The sequence below is a fragment of the Macaca fascicularis genome, chromosome 7 (genome assembly GCF_037993035.2).
Source record: "Macaca fascicularis isolate 582-1 chromosome 7, T2T-MFA8v1.1".
NCBI lineage: Eukaryota > Metazoa > Chordata > Mammalia > Primates > Cercopithecidae > Macaca > Macaca fascicularis.
In genome coordinates this window covers 137,316,010-137,331,739 of record NC_088381.1, presented here as the reverse complement: position 1 = coordinate 137,331,739, position 15,730 = coordinate 137,316,010, and the positions used below count along the sequence as shown (strand labels likewise).

Below are 15,730 nucleotides of genomic sequence, written 5' to 3'. Positions count from 1 at the left end.
AGCTCACTGCAAGCTCTGCCTCCCAGGTTCACACCATTCTCCTGCCTCAGCTTCCAGAGTAGTTGGGACTACAGGTGCCTGCCACCACGCCCGGCTTATTTTTTGTGTTTTTAGTAGAGACGGGGGTTTCACCGTGTTAGCCAGGATGGTCTCGATCTCCTGACCTCATGATCCGCCTGCCTTGGCCTCCCAAAGTGCTGGGATTACAGGTGTGAGCCACCGCGTCTGGCCGATTCTTTGAAATTTTAAATATATGACTGATCTATGAAACCCAAAAGCTGGAAAATCCTGATCTAAGTGCAAACATGAAATTATAATACCATCAAACATTCAGAAACAAAGAATTTCAGTTTGTAGGAAGAGACCATCAAGGTAAATCTGAATGAATCATCTAGCTTTGTAGTATTTCCTCCGAAGAAAGGCAGCCTGAGGTAAAACTACTGTATTGTTTTCAGTTCACTTTGAAATTAAGTGCATTTATTTACCAAATGAAGTTAAACATCCACTCAACACTATGTTTATTGTTTGTCCCTGTAACCCCTTCCCCACAAAATTACCAATTCTGTCAGGGCAGAGATCTTTAATTTACCTGCTGAATTCTCAATTTATAAGGAAGTATCTGGCACACAGCAGTTTCCCCTAAATATTTATTGAAAGAAGGAATTAAATGCCCACCACCATGCAAAGCACTAGGGACTTGGTACCGGCCACTGGGCTCTGATATAAACAATTACACAAATGTAGCGGAGTATCTTTAGAATATTTGTGCCAGGAAATAGACCTCATATATTCCTTGTAAGTGTAACTATATCAAGAATTTTCAGTGATTAGTTTATTCAGAATTGATAGTTTCACTCAAGGGGCATGCAAATACACTTAACAAAGGGCCATAGGCCGGGCGCAGTGGCTCATGCCTGTAATCCCAGCACTATGGGAGGCTGAGGCAGGCAGATCACGAGGTCAAGAGATCAAGACCATCCTGGCCAACATGGTGAGACCCCGTCTCTACTAAAAATACAAAAATGAGATGGGCGTGGTGGCGTGTGCCGGTAGTCCCAGCTACTCAGGAGGCTGAGGCAGGAGAATCGCTTGGACCCGGGAGGTAGAGGTTGCGATGAGCCGAGATCGTGCCACTGCACTCCAGCCTGGTGACAGAGCGAGACTCCATCTCAGAAATAAAATAAAATAAAAGCCCATAATACAATTTCATATAAATACATTTAATTAAGAAACATAACTGGGCGCAGTGGCTCACGCCTGTAATCCCAGCACTTTGGGAGGCCGAGGTGGGCGGATCACAAGGTCAGGAGATTGAGACCATCCTAGTTAACACAGTGAAACCCCATCTCTACTAAATACACAAAAAAATTAGCCAGGCGTGGTGGCGGGCGCCTGTTGTCCCAATCTTGGAAAATAAGATTAATTTATTTTTCTTTTTGCATAAAATTCCTTTCTAAACATAAAAGAACTAAATATAAATCCCATAAGATTGTTTGATGTAACTACAAAGTCAAAACAAATAAAAATCCATTGAAAAATAACGTGGAAAAGCATTGCCAATAAATATATCATTGATACATAAGAAGTTCAACTGAACTGAGCAGACTAAAATAGTAAATATACCTTTTCCTCTATGAAATTAGTAGTTTTAAAAATGAATAATGATAAAGTTTGTGAGAATACAGTGTTATTTGCAATTGTTGGAAAAATGCATTTTTAAAAACTGGTAATATAGATTGAGAACCTTCTGAAGAACATTCATGCCCTTTAGCTCTATCATTCTATTCCTGAAAAAATAATCTGAAATATGGTCAATACTTGAGACAAAAAAATATTCGTGCAACACTATTATCATGACAAAAATGTAAAAACAAATTAAATGCATATTAAGAATTTCTGTACGTAATTAAATGTAATGACGACATTTTAAAAAAATGCCCAAGGCTTGGCACAGTGTCCCCTACCTGCAATCCCAGCACTTTGGGAGGCCAAGGCAAGAGGATTGATTACTTGAGTTCAGGAGTTCGAGACCAGCTTGGGCAACATAGTGAGACCTCACCTCTACAAAAAATACAAAAATTAGCTAGGCCTGGTGGCACATGCCTGAGTCCCAGCTACCAAGGTGCTGGTATGAGTCCCAGCTACCAAGGTTACAGGTATGAGCCACCATGCCCAGATTCCTTTTGTAGGTATTCTTTATGTTAAACTTTCTCTCTTCAAATTACTTTATGCTTTCTCTTTCATGAAAGGACCCTGACTGATACAGGTAGGTAATGGAGGCTGAGGTAGAAGGATGGCTTGAGCCCAGGGGGTGGAGGTTGCAGTGAGCCAAAACAAACATGCCACTGCACTCCAGCCTGGGTGACAAAGTGAGACCTTGCCTTAACAACAACAACAACAACAAATGCCTAGAACAAGTTTTTAAGAACAAAGGAAAATGCTTATGATATACTACCAGGTTATAAAAGGGAGAATGTAAATTACACATATCAACCATAATCAACTATGTTAAAAATGCAAACAAACAGAAAAAAAAAAGAAACAAAAATGTTATTAGTGATTTTTTTTTTTTTTTTTTTTTTGAGACGGAGTCTGGCTCTGTCGCCCAGGCTGGAGTGCAGTGGCGCGATCTCGGCTCACTGCAAGCTCCGCCTCCCGGGTTCACGCCATTCTCCTGCCTCAGCCTCCCTAGTAGCTGGGACTACAGGCGCCCACAACCGCTCCCGGCTAATTTTTTGTATTTTTTAGTAGAGACGGGGTTTCACCGTGGTCTCGATCTCCTGACCTTGTGATCCGCCCGCCTCGGCCTCCCAAAGTGCTGGGATTACAGGCGTGAGCCACCGCGCCCGGCCTAGTGATTCTAATTGAACAGTAGGATAATACTTTTATTTTCCTTTTATACATTACCATATTTTCTAAATTTTCCACAGTGTCTTTTAAAAAATTGTTAATTTAATTAGAGGCTATATAAATAGGGGCTTTGTACTTACTAAACTTGAGGCCCACTTTCCTTATCTACAAGTGGGACAAGAATTCTTCCCTTTCCAGGTTACTGTTAAAATTAACGTAGAACCTGACATATCAGTTGACAAGTAGTCATTATTATACTACAGTCAAATTAAAGAACACAGTGTCTTTAATGTGAACATAGACATGTTTTCCCCTCTAGCAAGCGGTTCTAAACAACTGCCCTTCAACATTGTGTAATAATTCAAAATTTTTTTCAGTCTCTCCCACCCCCACTACCATGCTATAACTTATTTCCTTTACTTGCTTGCCCACCCCTTCTACATGCAGAGAGTTTAGAAATCAGGCAGTCCAGAGGCTTGTCGACTCACAAACATGGGTTGTTTGGCCCACGCACTGATGCAATATTTGAGTAAGTAGCCAAAGGGTAAAATTCAAGAGACTTAATATAAAAATCCAGATTTCCAGCTTTGGAAAAATAGGAAGACTTGGTGTTGTCAAATGATATGTGCTCTTTAGATGCCCACAGTTCCCACTTCTCCCTAATGACTCCCAGGCACTGACAGTGAAGGTCAGCTGCCATATATCATGACACCGGGGCTGTCTTATTTTACTCTGGCTTAATTCTCTGTTCAGCCTTATTTGATTTATGATCCATTACCTACCTGTATCAGTCAGGGTCCTTTCATGAAAGAGAAAGCATAAAGTAATTTGAAGAGAGAAAGTTTAACATAAAGAATACTTACAAAAGGAATCTGGGCATGGTGGCTCATACCTGTAATCCCAGCACTTTGGGAGGCCAAGGTGGGCAGATCAACTGAGGTCAGGAGTTTGAGACCAGCCTGACCAACATGGCGAAACTCTGTCTCCACTAACAATACAAAAATTAGCCGGGCATGGTGGTGGGCAGCCGTAATCTCAGCTACTTGGGAGGCTGAGGCAGGAGAATCGCTTGAACCCAGAGACAGAGGTTGTGGTGAGCCACAATTGTACCACTGCCCTCTAGCCTGGGCAACAGAGCAAGACTCCATCTCAAAAAAAGAAAGAAAGAAAGAAAGAAAAGAATACCTATGAAAGCATAAAAGGGGACTAGAATTATGAGGAATTGACTAAAAGAGAACCATACAGAATATAATAGCAGGGCAGGGCGTGGTGGCTCACGCCTGTAATCCCAGCACTTTGGGAGGCCAAGGAAGATGGATCGCCTGAGGTCGGGAGTTCAAGACTAGCCTGACCAACACGGAAAAACCCTGTCTCTACTAAAAATACAAAATTAGCCAGGCATGGTGGCAGGCATCTGTAATCCCAGCTACTTGGGAAGCTGAGGCAGGAGAATCATTCACTTGAACCTGGGAGGCGAAAGTTGCGGTGAGCCGAGATCGCACCATTGCACTCCAGCCTGGGCAACAAGAGCGAAACTCCATCTCCCTCCCAAAAAAAGAATATAATAGCAGATATATGGGGCAGCTAATATCCTAGCACTGAGATAAGAGTGCTCAAAGAAGAGGCCCCACAAAAACTGAGATCCAAACCCTGGTGAAGAGGGGATGGGTGGGGCTCCGCGAATGGCAGAGAAGTTTCTATAGTGCCGTGCTGGTGGAACCTGCTGGAAATCTGTACTCGAGGTTTTGGGGAAACTGTTCATGGGAAAGCGGCTCACCGGCAAGACTACAAAACCGCCCAAGGGGAGTGCCAGGGGAAACTACCAACTGCTGTGTGCGTGAGGAACTGTGTGTGTAGCAGGAGCCTGGGGCTGGAGAAGCCTTTGGTGGTGCAGGAGCTGGGTCTCAGGGAAGCCTGGCTAGAGGCTGGGAAAGCCACAGTCACATGTGTTGCAGGAACCTGTGCTGAAGAAGCTGGGTGCATCGCAGGAACTGGACACAGGGGAGGGTGCCTGTGCTACAGGAATTGGTGCTGGGCAAGTGTGGCAGAACCAAGAAAGAAAACCACTTCCACTTACAATTTCTCTCCAGTACCCCTTGCAGACAAAGCATAACATTGTGCTAGCTGGTAGAGGAAAAATATTTATGGGGCCCAGATGCGTTTTTGCAGAGTAGTCAGTGAAGACTGAATTTAAAGCTGAGAGGAAATAAATTGATGACTGGCTCACTAGCCTACCAGAATTACATAAAAAAGATACACAGGAGCCAAATGAGAACCAGGAACAGTAGAGAACAAACAAAATCCTTGTTCTTCAGGCTATTTGGCTAATCAGAGACTTTGCTGGTCCTTTAGATTAATGTGGCTTCTGGATGGCCAAGTTCTACACAAGGGAGGTGCTACCAAATTCTTCTCCTTCATCATCATTATAGTAACATTTATTAAGTACTTACTATGCCAGGCATTTCTATTATAGTCACTTTACATATATTAGCTCATTCATCCTCAAAACAATCTTATGAGGTAGGTACTTCTATTATCTCCACTTTACAGAAAAGGAAACAGAGACATAGAAAATTCAATTTGCCCAGGTTTACACAGCCAGCAATGGCAGAGTCATAATCTGAACCTATGTAGTCTAGCTCCAGAATATATAATCTTTTTTTTTTTTTTGAGACAGAGTCTCGCTCTGTTGCCCACGCTGGAGTGCAGTGGTGCAATCTCGGCTCACTGCAACCTCTGCCTCCCAGGTTCAAGTGATTCTCCTGCCTCAGCCTCTCGAGTAGCTGGGACTTCAGGCATGTGCCATCACGCCCAGCTAATTTTTGTATTTTTAGTAAACACGAGGTTTCACCATGTTAGCCAGGATGGTCTTGATCTCCTGACCTCATGATCCGCCCACTTCGGCCTCCCAAAGTGCTGGGATTACAGGCGTGAGCCACTGCCCCGGCCCAGAATATATAATCTTAAACACTATGCTAAATTGCTCCTCTACAAGACATATTTAATTGTTCAGTTTTTGGCTTTTAGGATCTGTCTTCTTTCCCCAATTTGTCTCTGTCAAATGTATAATTAATGAAAGGAGTATACGACAAGGTGCAGGAGTTAGGGTACAATGTTTTGGTTAATAGAAAATTAACCTCAGGCTGGGCGTGGTAGCTCACATCTGTAATCCCAGCACTTTGGGAGGGCAAGGCAGGTGGATCACCCGAGGAGTTCGAGACCAGCCTGGCCAATATGGTGAAACTCTGTCTCTACTAAAAACACAAAAATTAGCTGGGTGTGGTGGCAGGCACCACCCAGCTACTTGGGAGGTTGAGGCAGGAGAATCTCTTGAACATGAGAGGAGGAAGTTGCAGTGAGCCGAGATCGTGCCATTGCACTCCAGCCTGGGCAACAAGAACGAAATTCTGTCTCAAAACAAAAAAAAAAGAAAAAGACAATTGGCCAGGCACGATGGCTCAAGCCTGTAATCCCAACACTTTGGGAGGCCAAGGCAGGCAGACCACCTGAGGTCAGGAGTTTGAGACCAGCCTGACCAACATGGAGAAACCCTGTTTCTACTAAAAATACAAAATTGGTGGGGCATGGCAGTGCATGCCTGTAATTCCAGCTACTCAGGAGGCTGAGGCAGGAGAATCACTTGAACCTCGGAGGCAGAGGTTGCAGTGAACCAAGATTGCAGCCTGGGCAGCAAGAGCAAAACAGGAAAGGGAAAGAGAAAAGGGAAAAGGGAAAGGGAAGGAAAGGAAAAGGAAAAGGAAAAGGTAAAGGAAAAGGAAAAGGAAAAGAATAACCTTAGATAAATACAGAGTTCGCAACAGATAGTTTGATGTAATTATCTATTAGTTACCCTCAAGACCTTTTCATTTAAAAATGAATTTCCATATAGGGATTTCCAGGGCCGGGCGTGGTGGCTCACGTCTGTAATCCCGGAACTTTGGGAGCCCGAGGCAGGTGGATCTCAAGATCAGGAGATCTAGATCATCCTGGCTAACACGGTGAAACCTCATCTCTACTAAAAATACAAAAAATTAGCTGGTTACGGTGGTGCGCACCTGTAATCCTAGCTACTGGCGAGTCTGAGGCAGGAGAATCGCTTGAACCTGGGAGGGGGAGGTTGCAGTGAGCCGAGATTGTGCCACTGCACTCCAGCCTGGGCAACAGAGCAAGACTCTATCTCAAAAAGAAAAAAAAAACAAAGAATTTCCAGCCCAACTAATACTTATTTCCATTTTATTTCAATAAAGTTAAAAATTGAATATTAGTATTTAAGGAGGATTGAGATTTCCATAATTTCATTATAGGTTTTAAGAAATACCAGTACTCATACTTAGTACTATTTTTTTTTTCTAGACAGAGTCTCGTTCTGTTGCCCAGGCTGCAGTGCCATGGTACAATCTCAGCTCACTACAATCTCCGCCTCCAAGGTTCAAGCAATTCTCCTGCCTCAGCCTCCCAAGTAGCTGGGATTACAGGCGTGAGCCACTGCGCCCAGCCAGTACTTGTTACCTGAAATTCCAGACTGAGCTGAAGGGGACCTTGCCATTCAACAAAAGTTTCATCACTAAATTCTTTAATTAGAGGAGAGGTTAAGACTATCATATGCAGAAACATTCTGAATCCATTTCAGGTCATCCTCTCATGAAAAGGATGTCACTTCTTGAACAGCACAATTTATGACTAACCTGTGAAGATGTCAAGTGTGAAATTGATCTTGAATAGTTCACAATGGGAACTACTTCAGATTCAAAATTGGCAGGTGTTAATTTAAAGGGCATCTAAGACATATTAACTTATTTCTTACGGGTTTCAATGGTATTTGGAGATTGTTTACCTCTGGAGTCTCAAGTTCTACTCCACTGACTAGGCAGAAAGCATGAGACATACTGTGGAAGGTATGAAAGATGTTCCTAATTTGGGGAGCTAAAGGCATCAATTTAGATAGATCCTATTTTCATTCCTTCTTCACACAGTGTTCATTCGGAAAGGCAACATTTAGTAGTAAAGTGATTGATTTGGCAAGAGGAATCAAAATGACTTAGTTCCAAATCACACCTCTATCACAGTCTGTGACCTCTCCAAGCCTGAGCTTGTTCATTTGTAAAGTGAGGTTTAACAGTATCTCACAGTCTTGTCCTGAGGATTAATTAGATAGTATACATCAGTGCCGGGTACACAGAAAGAGCTCAATAAACATTATTAATATTATTATGCAGATAGGTCTTAATTACGTTTGTCAATATAGTATCCTGGAGAAAACAAAGTTTTTCAGGAAAACAATATTGAATCATATTGTATCTGGATTTTATTTGATCCAAACTTAGTTTTATCAAAGATCCTTATGAAACAATAATCTGTAGTTCAATCTGAGAAAAGACAAGCTGATGATTTCTTTCCAGATATGATAAATTTACTGAGATTGCAAAGTTTAAAATCTTATAATTTACGTTCATTCTTCTGAGACAGGGTCTCACTTGTTGCCCAGGTTGGTCTCAAGCTCCTGGCCTCAAGCAATCTTCCAACTTCAGCCTCCTAAAGCACTGGAATTACAGGTATAAGCCACTACGCCTGGCCCAAATCTTAGAATTTACAAATGAAATTCCAAACAGGTATAAAATCTCTTGTATTACCATAAGAGGGTAAGAGCAATGTACCAGACAACATAAAAGTCCTTAAAAATGTAATTTTGCTAAATCTACATCAAAGAGAACCTATTGTAGAGGCAGAAGCATACTGAACAAATTTGTTCTTCAGATACAATAAACCTTTGATTTGAGGGTAACTCAAACCCCTAAAGATACTTACTATGAATGAGTCAGTTATTATAATCAGACACTGATATGGTTTGGTTGGGTCCCCACCCAAATCCCATCTTGAGTTGCAGTTCCCATGTGGTGGGAGGTAATTTAATCATGGGGATGGCTACCCTCACGCTGTTCTTGTGATAGTGAGTTCTCATGAGAGCTGATGGTTTTATAAGGGGCTTTCCCTATTTTACTCAGCACTTCTCCATCCTGCCGCCCCATGAAGAAGGATGTGTTTGCCTCCTCTTCTGCCATGATTGTAAGTTTCCTTAGGCCTACCCAGCTATGCTGAATTGTGAGTCAATTAAACCTCTTTCCTTTATAAATTGCCCAGTCTCAGGTATATCTTTATTAGCAGTACGAAAATGGACTAATACAGACACAAAACTTTAAAACATGAAAGAACAAAACAAAGCTTAAAATAAGAGTAAATATAATGAAGAAAAGAAAGTTAAATACTAAGAAAAATACTATAAAGCAGGGAGGGTAGAGGAAAAGCTCTGGCCTCTCCAAATACAATGGTAAATAGTAATGCAAACCAAACCCCAAAAGAAGACCTTCGGATTCCAAATTGCCGAGAAGTTTCCATGACTGAGAAGGGGAGGAGGGGGAGGAGCTTTACCATTATTAAGTCTGTTTCCAAATAAAAGGTTTAACAATTATAAATTAGAACAAAGTTATAAAAATGAAAATCTTTAAAAGTTTTTCTAATCAGTATTGAGAATCTGCCTCAACATTTTTGAAAGTTTTTATTATGTTCTAGACATAGTGTTAACCCTGTGCTTATATTATTTCAACCTCACAACAATTCTAGAAGGTCATTTAACAGAAGAGACTTGGATTTTAATAGCTTGTTCAAGTAGTAACACTGATTTTGAATGATATTGTCTCAGACAGTCCCTTTTGAAATTAGTGCATTATTAATCATATTCAACTGTAAAATCACCCTAAGAATAGCACTACCTTCATCTGCCAACTTACGGATTTATGCTGTTGGTTATTTTAGAGAGTAGGTCTCCCTATGTTGCCAGTGGCTATTCACAGGCACACTCATAGCTCACTGCAACCCTGAACTCCTGGGCTCAAGTGATCCTTCCACATCAGCATTTGGAGTAGCTGGGACTAACCGGTGTGCGCCACTAGCCCCACCTTTGCTGGGTTTTGTTTGTTTGTTTGTTTGTTTTGAGAGGGAGTTTCGCTCTTGCTGCCCAGGCTGGAGTGCAATGGCACAATCTTGGTTCACTGCAACCTCCGCCTCCCAGGTTCAAGTGATTCTCCTGCCTCAGCCTCCTAAGTAGCTGGGATTACAGGCATGCGTCACCATGCCCAACTAATTTTGTATTTTCAGTAGAGACGGGGTTTCTCTGTGTTGGTCAGGCTGGTCTCGAACTCCCGACCTCAGGTGATTTGCCTGCCTCGGCCTCCCAAAGTGCTGGGATTACAGGCGTGAGCCACCATGCCTGGCCTGCTTTACTGTTTTAATACATGAAAAATGTGGCATTATAACTCAGACTGGACTGCAATAAGAAAAGTATGGAAACTGAGATAAAGCCTTCAGAAATTTTTAGAGCAGGCCGGGCGCGGTGGCTCACGCCTGTAATCCCAGCACTTTGGGAGGCCGAGGCGGGCGGATCACAAGGTCAGGAGATCGAGACCACGGTGAAACCCCGTCTCTACTAAAAATACAAAAAATTAGCCGGGCGCGGTTGTGGGCGCCTGTAGTCCCAGCTACTCGGGAGGCTGAGGCAGGAGAATGGCGTGAACCCGGGAGGCGGAGCTTGCAGTGAGCCGAGATCGCGCCACTGCACTCCAGCCTGGGCGACAGAGCGAGACTCCGTCTCAAAAAAAAAAAAAAAAAAAAAAAAAAAAAAAAAAAAAAAAAAAAAGAAATTTTTAGAGCAATATGATTATTACAATAATAGTAGCAATTTTTTATCTGTTGAATTGAACAACAATACATTTGGGCTTGTATTTTCTGTCTTTTTTTTTACTTCATTTTCCTACTATTTCATTTTTATAAGTGTATTGGCATGGATTGAAATAAAAATTAAAAACAAAAACTGATCCTTTACCAGGCAGTTTGAGGAATACTGCTGTAGAGCTCTGAGCCAAAAACAGCTTGCTCTCTGTTACCAGCTCTGTGACAAAGAGGAGACATAGTCAGGTGACTAACAACCCTCAGACAATCAATCTGAAATTCCACTTGGGCCATCCGTTTTTGTATCAGCTCCATTTATCAACTGGAGCAGCACTGAGTTTATAGTAGGTAATATAGGCTCTCAACCTACTTATGTAACATTGTTATTTAGAGCGAAAGAAAACTACTCATTAGCAATTCAATTGAAAAAACATAAGACAGTGTTAACTGTAAACCAGTGTGTCTCACTCCCTTACCAAACGGGACTTAATTTGTGTAAAGTATGCTTTGGCCTCCTTTTTTTTTTTTTTTATTCTTTATTTTTTTATTTTTTTCTGAGATGAAGTTTCGCTCTTGTTCCCCAGGCTGGAGTGCAATGGTGGGATCTCGGCTCACTACAACCTCCACCTCCCGGGTTCAAGCAATTCTCCTGCCTCAGCCTCCTAGGATTACAGGCGTGTGCCACCACGCTCAGCTAATTTTTGTATTTTTAGAAGAGACGGGGTTTCGCCATGTTGGCCAGGCTGGTGTCGAACTCCTGACCTCCGGTGATCCGCCCACCTCAGCCTCCCAAAGTGCTGGGATTACAGGCGTGAGCTACCGCGCCTGGTCGGCCTCCTTTAAAAGTTAAAAGTGTTTCTCTTTCCCGTATACTGAAAAAATTAACATCCTGATTATCATAGTTACTTACAATTGCATTTGAGAATCAGATTTTTTTTCCTTTGTTTTATAAATTTTTAAGGCATGAAGGTACAGTTGCCAGGTCAAAGTGCAAGGAAGAAGGCCACAAAAGTATCAAGAAAGGTAGTTTTGGGATGAAGAGAAACTGACAGAGAAATCAATGTCACATAAACCTCTTGGTGGTCACATCTGGCAGGCAGACCGACCCCACCACTACTGCAATTTCAGACAACCTGATTTTAACTTATTTTTAAATACTAATCTTGCCATAATTGATCATCTGACTTTTATTCCTGTTCTGAGAAATTCTTAAGAAAAAGCATCAAATGAGAAAGCAGCAGCAAGATTAAAAACATGAATAAAAAGCATATCTTTTCATGTAAATCAAGCTTGTCCAACTCATGGCTCGTGGGCCGCAGGCAACCCAGCAGCACTTTGAATGAAGCCTTACACCAATTCATACACTTTCTTAAAACATTATGAGGGTTTTTTGCATTTTTTTTTTTTTTTAAGCTCGTCAGCTCTCTTAGTGTTAAGTGTATTTTATATGTGGTTTGAGATAATTCTTCTTCTGATGTGGCCCAGGGAAGCCAAAAGATTGGACACCGCTGATGTAAATGAAAGTGAACTGTAAAATAATACTAGTCTCTAAGAAAGCCAGACTTCCTTAAAAAGGCAAGTCGTTTATCCAGTGTAGGAGTTTGGGGAATTATTTTCTAAGGAAAGAAATTGTGCTTTCCAGTCCCCCATGAATGAAATTTACTTTTACAAATTTACCAGCTCACTAGTTTCATTATAACATTGGTCCATCATAACGGCATATTTTACCTAGAAAAAATATTTAGTTCCTAGGAGACAGAAATTCTAGTTGAATTCTAAGATGTCTTTAAGTTATATATAACTTTCATTTTTTATTCTAATAGCTCAAAATGCATTGCATCTACTCTAATAATAAACAGATATTATGAATGCTGATTTATAGCATTTTAAGACCTACAGCTGGAAAAGACCACTTGACCGTCAATTTAAGAAAGCCACAAATGACATGACATACTAATTACATTATAATGGCCCAGTTAATAATACCACTCCTGTAAACATTTCCTTCCAGTGAAAAAGGAAATAGTATATATCTGCATATTGCAATAATCATTCAAGGAAGTTTGAAAAAATACTGAAATTGGTAAAGTTATAAGCATTTTATAGAAATAAAAAGTTTTACTGGTTGCTTATCAGAACTATAATTATTCATAAATATTACTTCAATAAGTTTAAAAATATACAAACCAACCCAAATCTCACACATGTTGGCCCTACTAATGTCAATTCAATTCTAATATAATTATAAGAAAATACGATAATGTCAAAGGAAACACGGCAGGTTCACAAAGTACTGGGCAGGCAGGTAACCCAAATAAGTGAAATAGGCTTCAAGGGCAAGGAGGACTGTGCCTAACAGCTGCTACTCAGCCCAACCCAACCTTTGCCTTGAGGAGATACTGGTAAAGAACAACAATAATAAACTTTCTGCTAATAGAACAGCCTGCAGGCTGGATTCCGCACACAGGCTACCATGTATAGGTATCTTGTACCTTTGCCAAAATGCTTAGTGGCGACAAACTGGTATGAGTTAGAAAAGCTAGACTGAAAAAATACCTCTCTTTTGATTCTAATAAACTTCATGAACCTATCCAGTCTCTGTTTCCTCACCTATGTCAATGATTTTTCTTTTCTTTTCTTTTTGTTTTTTTTTTAAGAGAAGGAGTCTCAATGTTGCCCAGGCCAACTCCTGGGTTCAAGCAATCCTCCCACCTTATCCTCTTGAGTAGCTACGACTATAGGCGCGCGCCAACGCACCGAGCTTGAGTTTTTTAAGTGAGGTTAGGTAATGCACATAATTTTTTAAAATGCTATCATTAGATGCGGAGGGGTACAGATCAAAAAGGAAACAGAAAAAGAGCAGCAACAATTTAAGCCTCTGTTCCATCTGGCTATGGGCTTTACTTTTCCTCAAACTGACAACACCTTGTCCCACCTTCTTTCCCACCCACAGGCTATTTTCACCTGTAATGTCTCCTCTTCCTCAGGTTTCTTCAAGGTGTACTTAATGTTTCATTTATACTTCTCCTTTTTACTTCAGGCCTCCTTTGAAAGTACTTTCAGGAATGGCATTGAAACTAGGGCCTATTTTACTGCTGAACTCTAGGACAAACTCATGAAATCTTGTAGTAGATTTTCCCCTAAATCTTTGAACACTGTGCACTTCGTGAATTATTTATGCCTACCTAAAGGGCCTATCGGCATGTTCATTGAACAGTGCTTCTTCTTCCCGGGACTATCTTCCCGGGACCCTCGCTTAATGTTTGTTCAAGGAATGCCAATCAAATTAACGAAAATGTCAAAACATATTAAAAAAAAAATAATTGCTAAGCAAACAGATTTGAAACAACTTCAGAATATCAATTCCAAGGCTCCCCTTCTTTAAAAGGAAATGTGAGTTAAGAACAATCTAATTTAGTTTTTTCTTACATTCATTCTAGTACACGCACCCAAAAAACAAAACAAAACAGCTTTCCTCAGAAAGGTGCGTTTGACTTTCTCAAAAAGAAGTTATATTGATTTCAGTTCATGAGGACAAATAACTTTCTCCATCTTTTTTTTCTTTTTCTTTTCTTTTTTTTTTTTTTTTTGGAGACACGATCTCACTCTGCTGTCCAGGCTGCACTGCAGTGGCCCAAACATGGCTCACTGCAGCCTCAACTACCTGCAGTCAAGGGATCCTCCTGCTTCAGCCTCCCAAGTAGCTGGGACCACAGAAGCACACCACCACTTGGGTAATTCTTAAATTTTTGTAGGGACGGGGTCTTGCCACGTTGCCCAGGCTGGTCTAGAACTCCTGGGCCCAAGCGATCCTTCCACCTCAGCCTCCCAAAGTGCTGAGATTACAGGCGTGAGCCACCGCGCCCAGCCCTCTGTTTATTTTCTTGATAACAATCTGGAATCTTGATTCCATGAAACCTCTGAGAATCAAAAGAAATGTTATGGTGCCGCTCCCCAGGTAAACGCACAGAACCTCAAATTTTTGTAAGCGATTCTAGGGAATTGCTTATGGAATACTCCAGGATCTTCCGTGGAAAAATCTATCCACCCTAAGTTAAGAATTCCACTGCTGAATATGAGGTTTGTTTCTATTATTAAGTGTTACGTATCTTTTTAAAAAGATAGTCTTTCTTAATGAGGCCTTCAGCTTTGAGAGTTAACTAGGGAAGCAGCTTCCCTTTGCAACTAAAACTACTACCTCACAGCCATCCCGACAGCTGACAGAAAGTTGAGAATTTCTTACCTCTGAGAAATTAACAGCCAAGGGAATGATTCCAGCCACGTAACATCCCACCAACATAGCCAAAGACAGTAGGCTAATGGAGATGAAATCATCCATTCTGCCCTTCTTTATTCACCCACCACCACTAGACAACAAATTTCCAGTGGCTTTAAAAGGTGCTTAGGTTCTTTAAACAGGTGTGGTGGTTCCAAGAGAGTGGGCTTTCCAGTTCTTTAGGCCTCCTCACCAGCAGATGTGTTCACGAGGCACCTTCCTCTTGAACGTACCCGGAAACAGACCCTTGTTGCTGATATTAGCACCAGAGAAAGCTTACAGCAATCTAGGGTCCCAGGCTCTGGGTTCTGAGATGCCAGTCATTAGATTCTCGTGGGTTAACAGAGATGGGAAAAGTCAATGGGGAAAATGTGCGAATGATCGATTTCTTCGATTGTCGGAATGAGAGTGGCACAACGTCTTACGCGGCGGCGGGTGACTCAAGCGAACCTGTTCGTTCCCTAGGCGCCCCTGTCTCCAAGAGGCGGCCCCGAAGGTGATCCGCCCCCCACGGCAGGAAACCAGCCCACCAGTCCCAGCAAACTGTCCTCTGAGCCTGGGATGCGGAAAGGAGTCCTGCAGGTCTCTAACGATGGGTCCTAGGGGTTCAGCAGCAAAGTTGACACAAAGCTGTCTCTGCCCTATACCCGGTGCTGCCCATGGTACTGCACTCGGCCGGGCCTTGACCCGGAGTCGCCGATACTACAGCTGCCATGGCCGCCAAGTGGCACCTCTTCATTCCATCCACTTCCGGATTGTCTAACCGCCCCCTCCTTTACAAGGGCACTTCCGGGTTACAACCGACCTCTGGCCCGCGATACTTACGTTGCCGCCATTTTTGAGTAGGGCTAATTAAAGATGTCTGATGTCACTGTCTACACC

At 42.0% G+C, this 15,730-nt stretch overlaps 1 protein-coding gene across 13 annotated transcripts in view; it reads right to left on the bottom strand.

The window, feature by feature from the left end:
* The window catches only part of SLC39A9 (solute carrier family 39 member 9), a 64,251-nt gene that overhangs the window by 47,977 nt on the left and 544 nt on the right, over positions 1-15,730 (bottom strand). For 8 of the 13 annotated variants that reach the window (XR_012415896.1, XR_012415895.1, XR_012415894.1 and 5 more), the window contains exon 1: positions 14,816-15,594. The exons of the other annotated variants lie outside the window; for them this stretch is intronic. Coding sequence is in view for 2 of the 8 variants with exons in the window: in XM_005561602.4 (XP_005561659.1) it covers positions 14,816-14,911 (96 nt within the window). In the remaining 6 variants the exon portion in view is untranslated. Of the gene's footprint in view, positions 1-14,815; positions 15,595-15,730 lie in introns of those variants that run through there. 13 annotated transcript variants of the gene reach the window in all.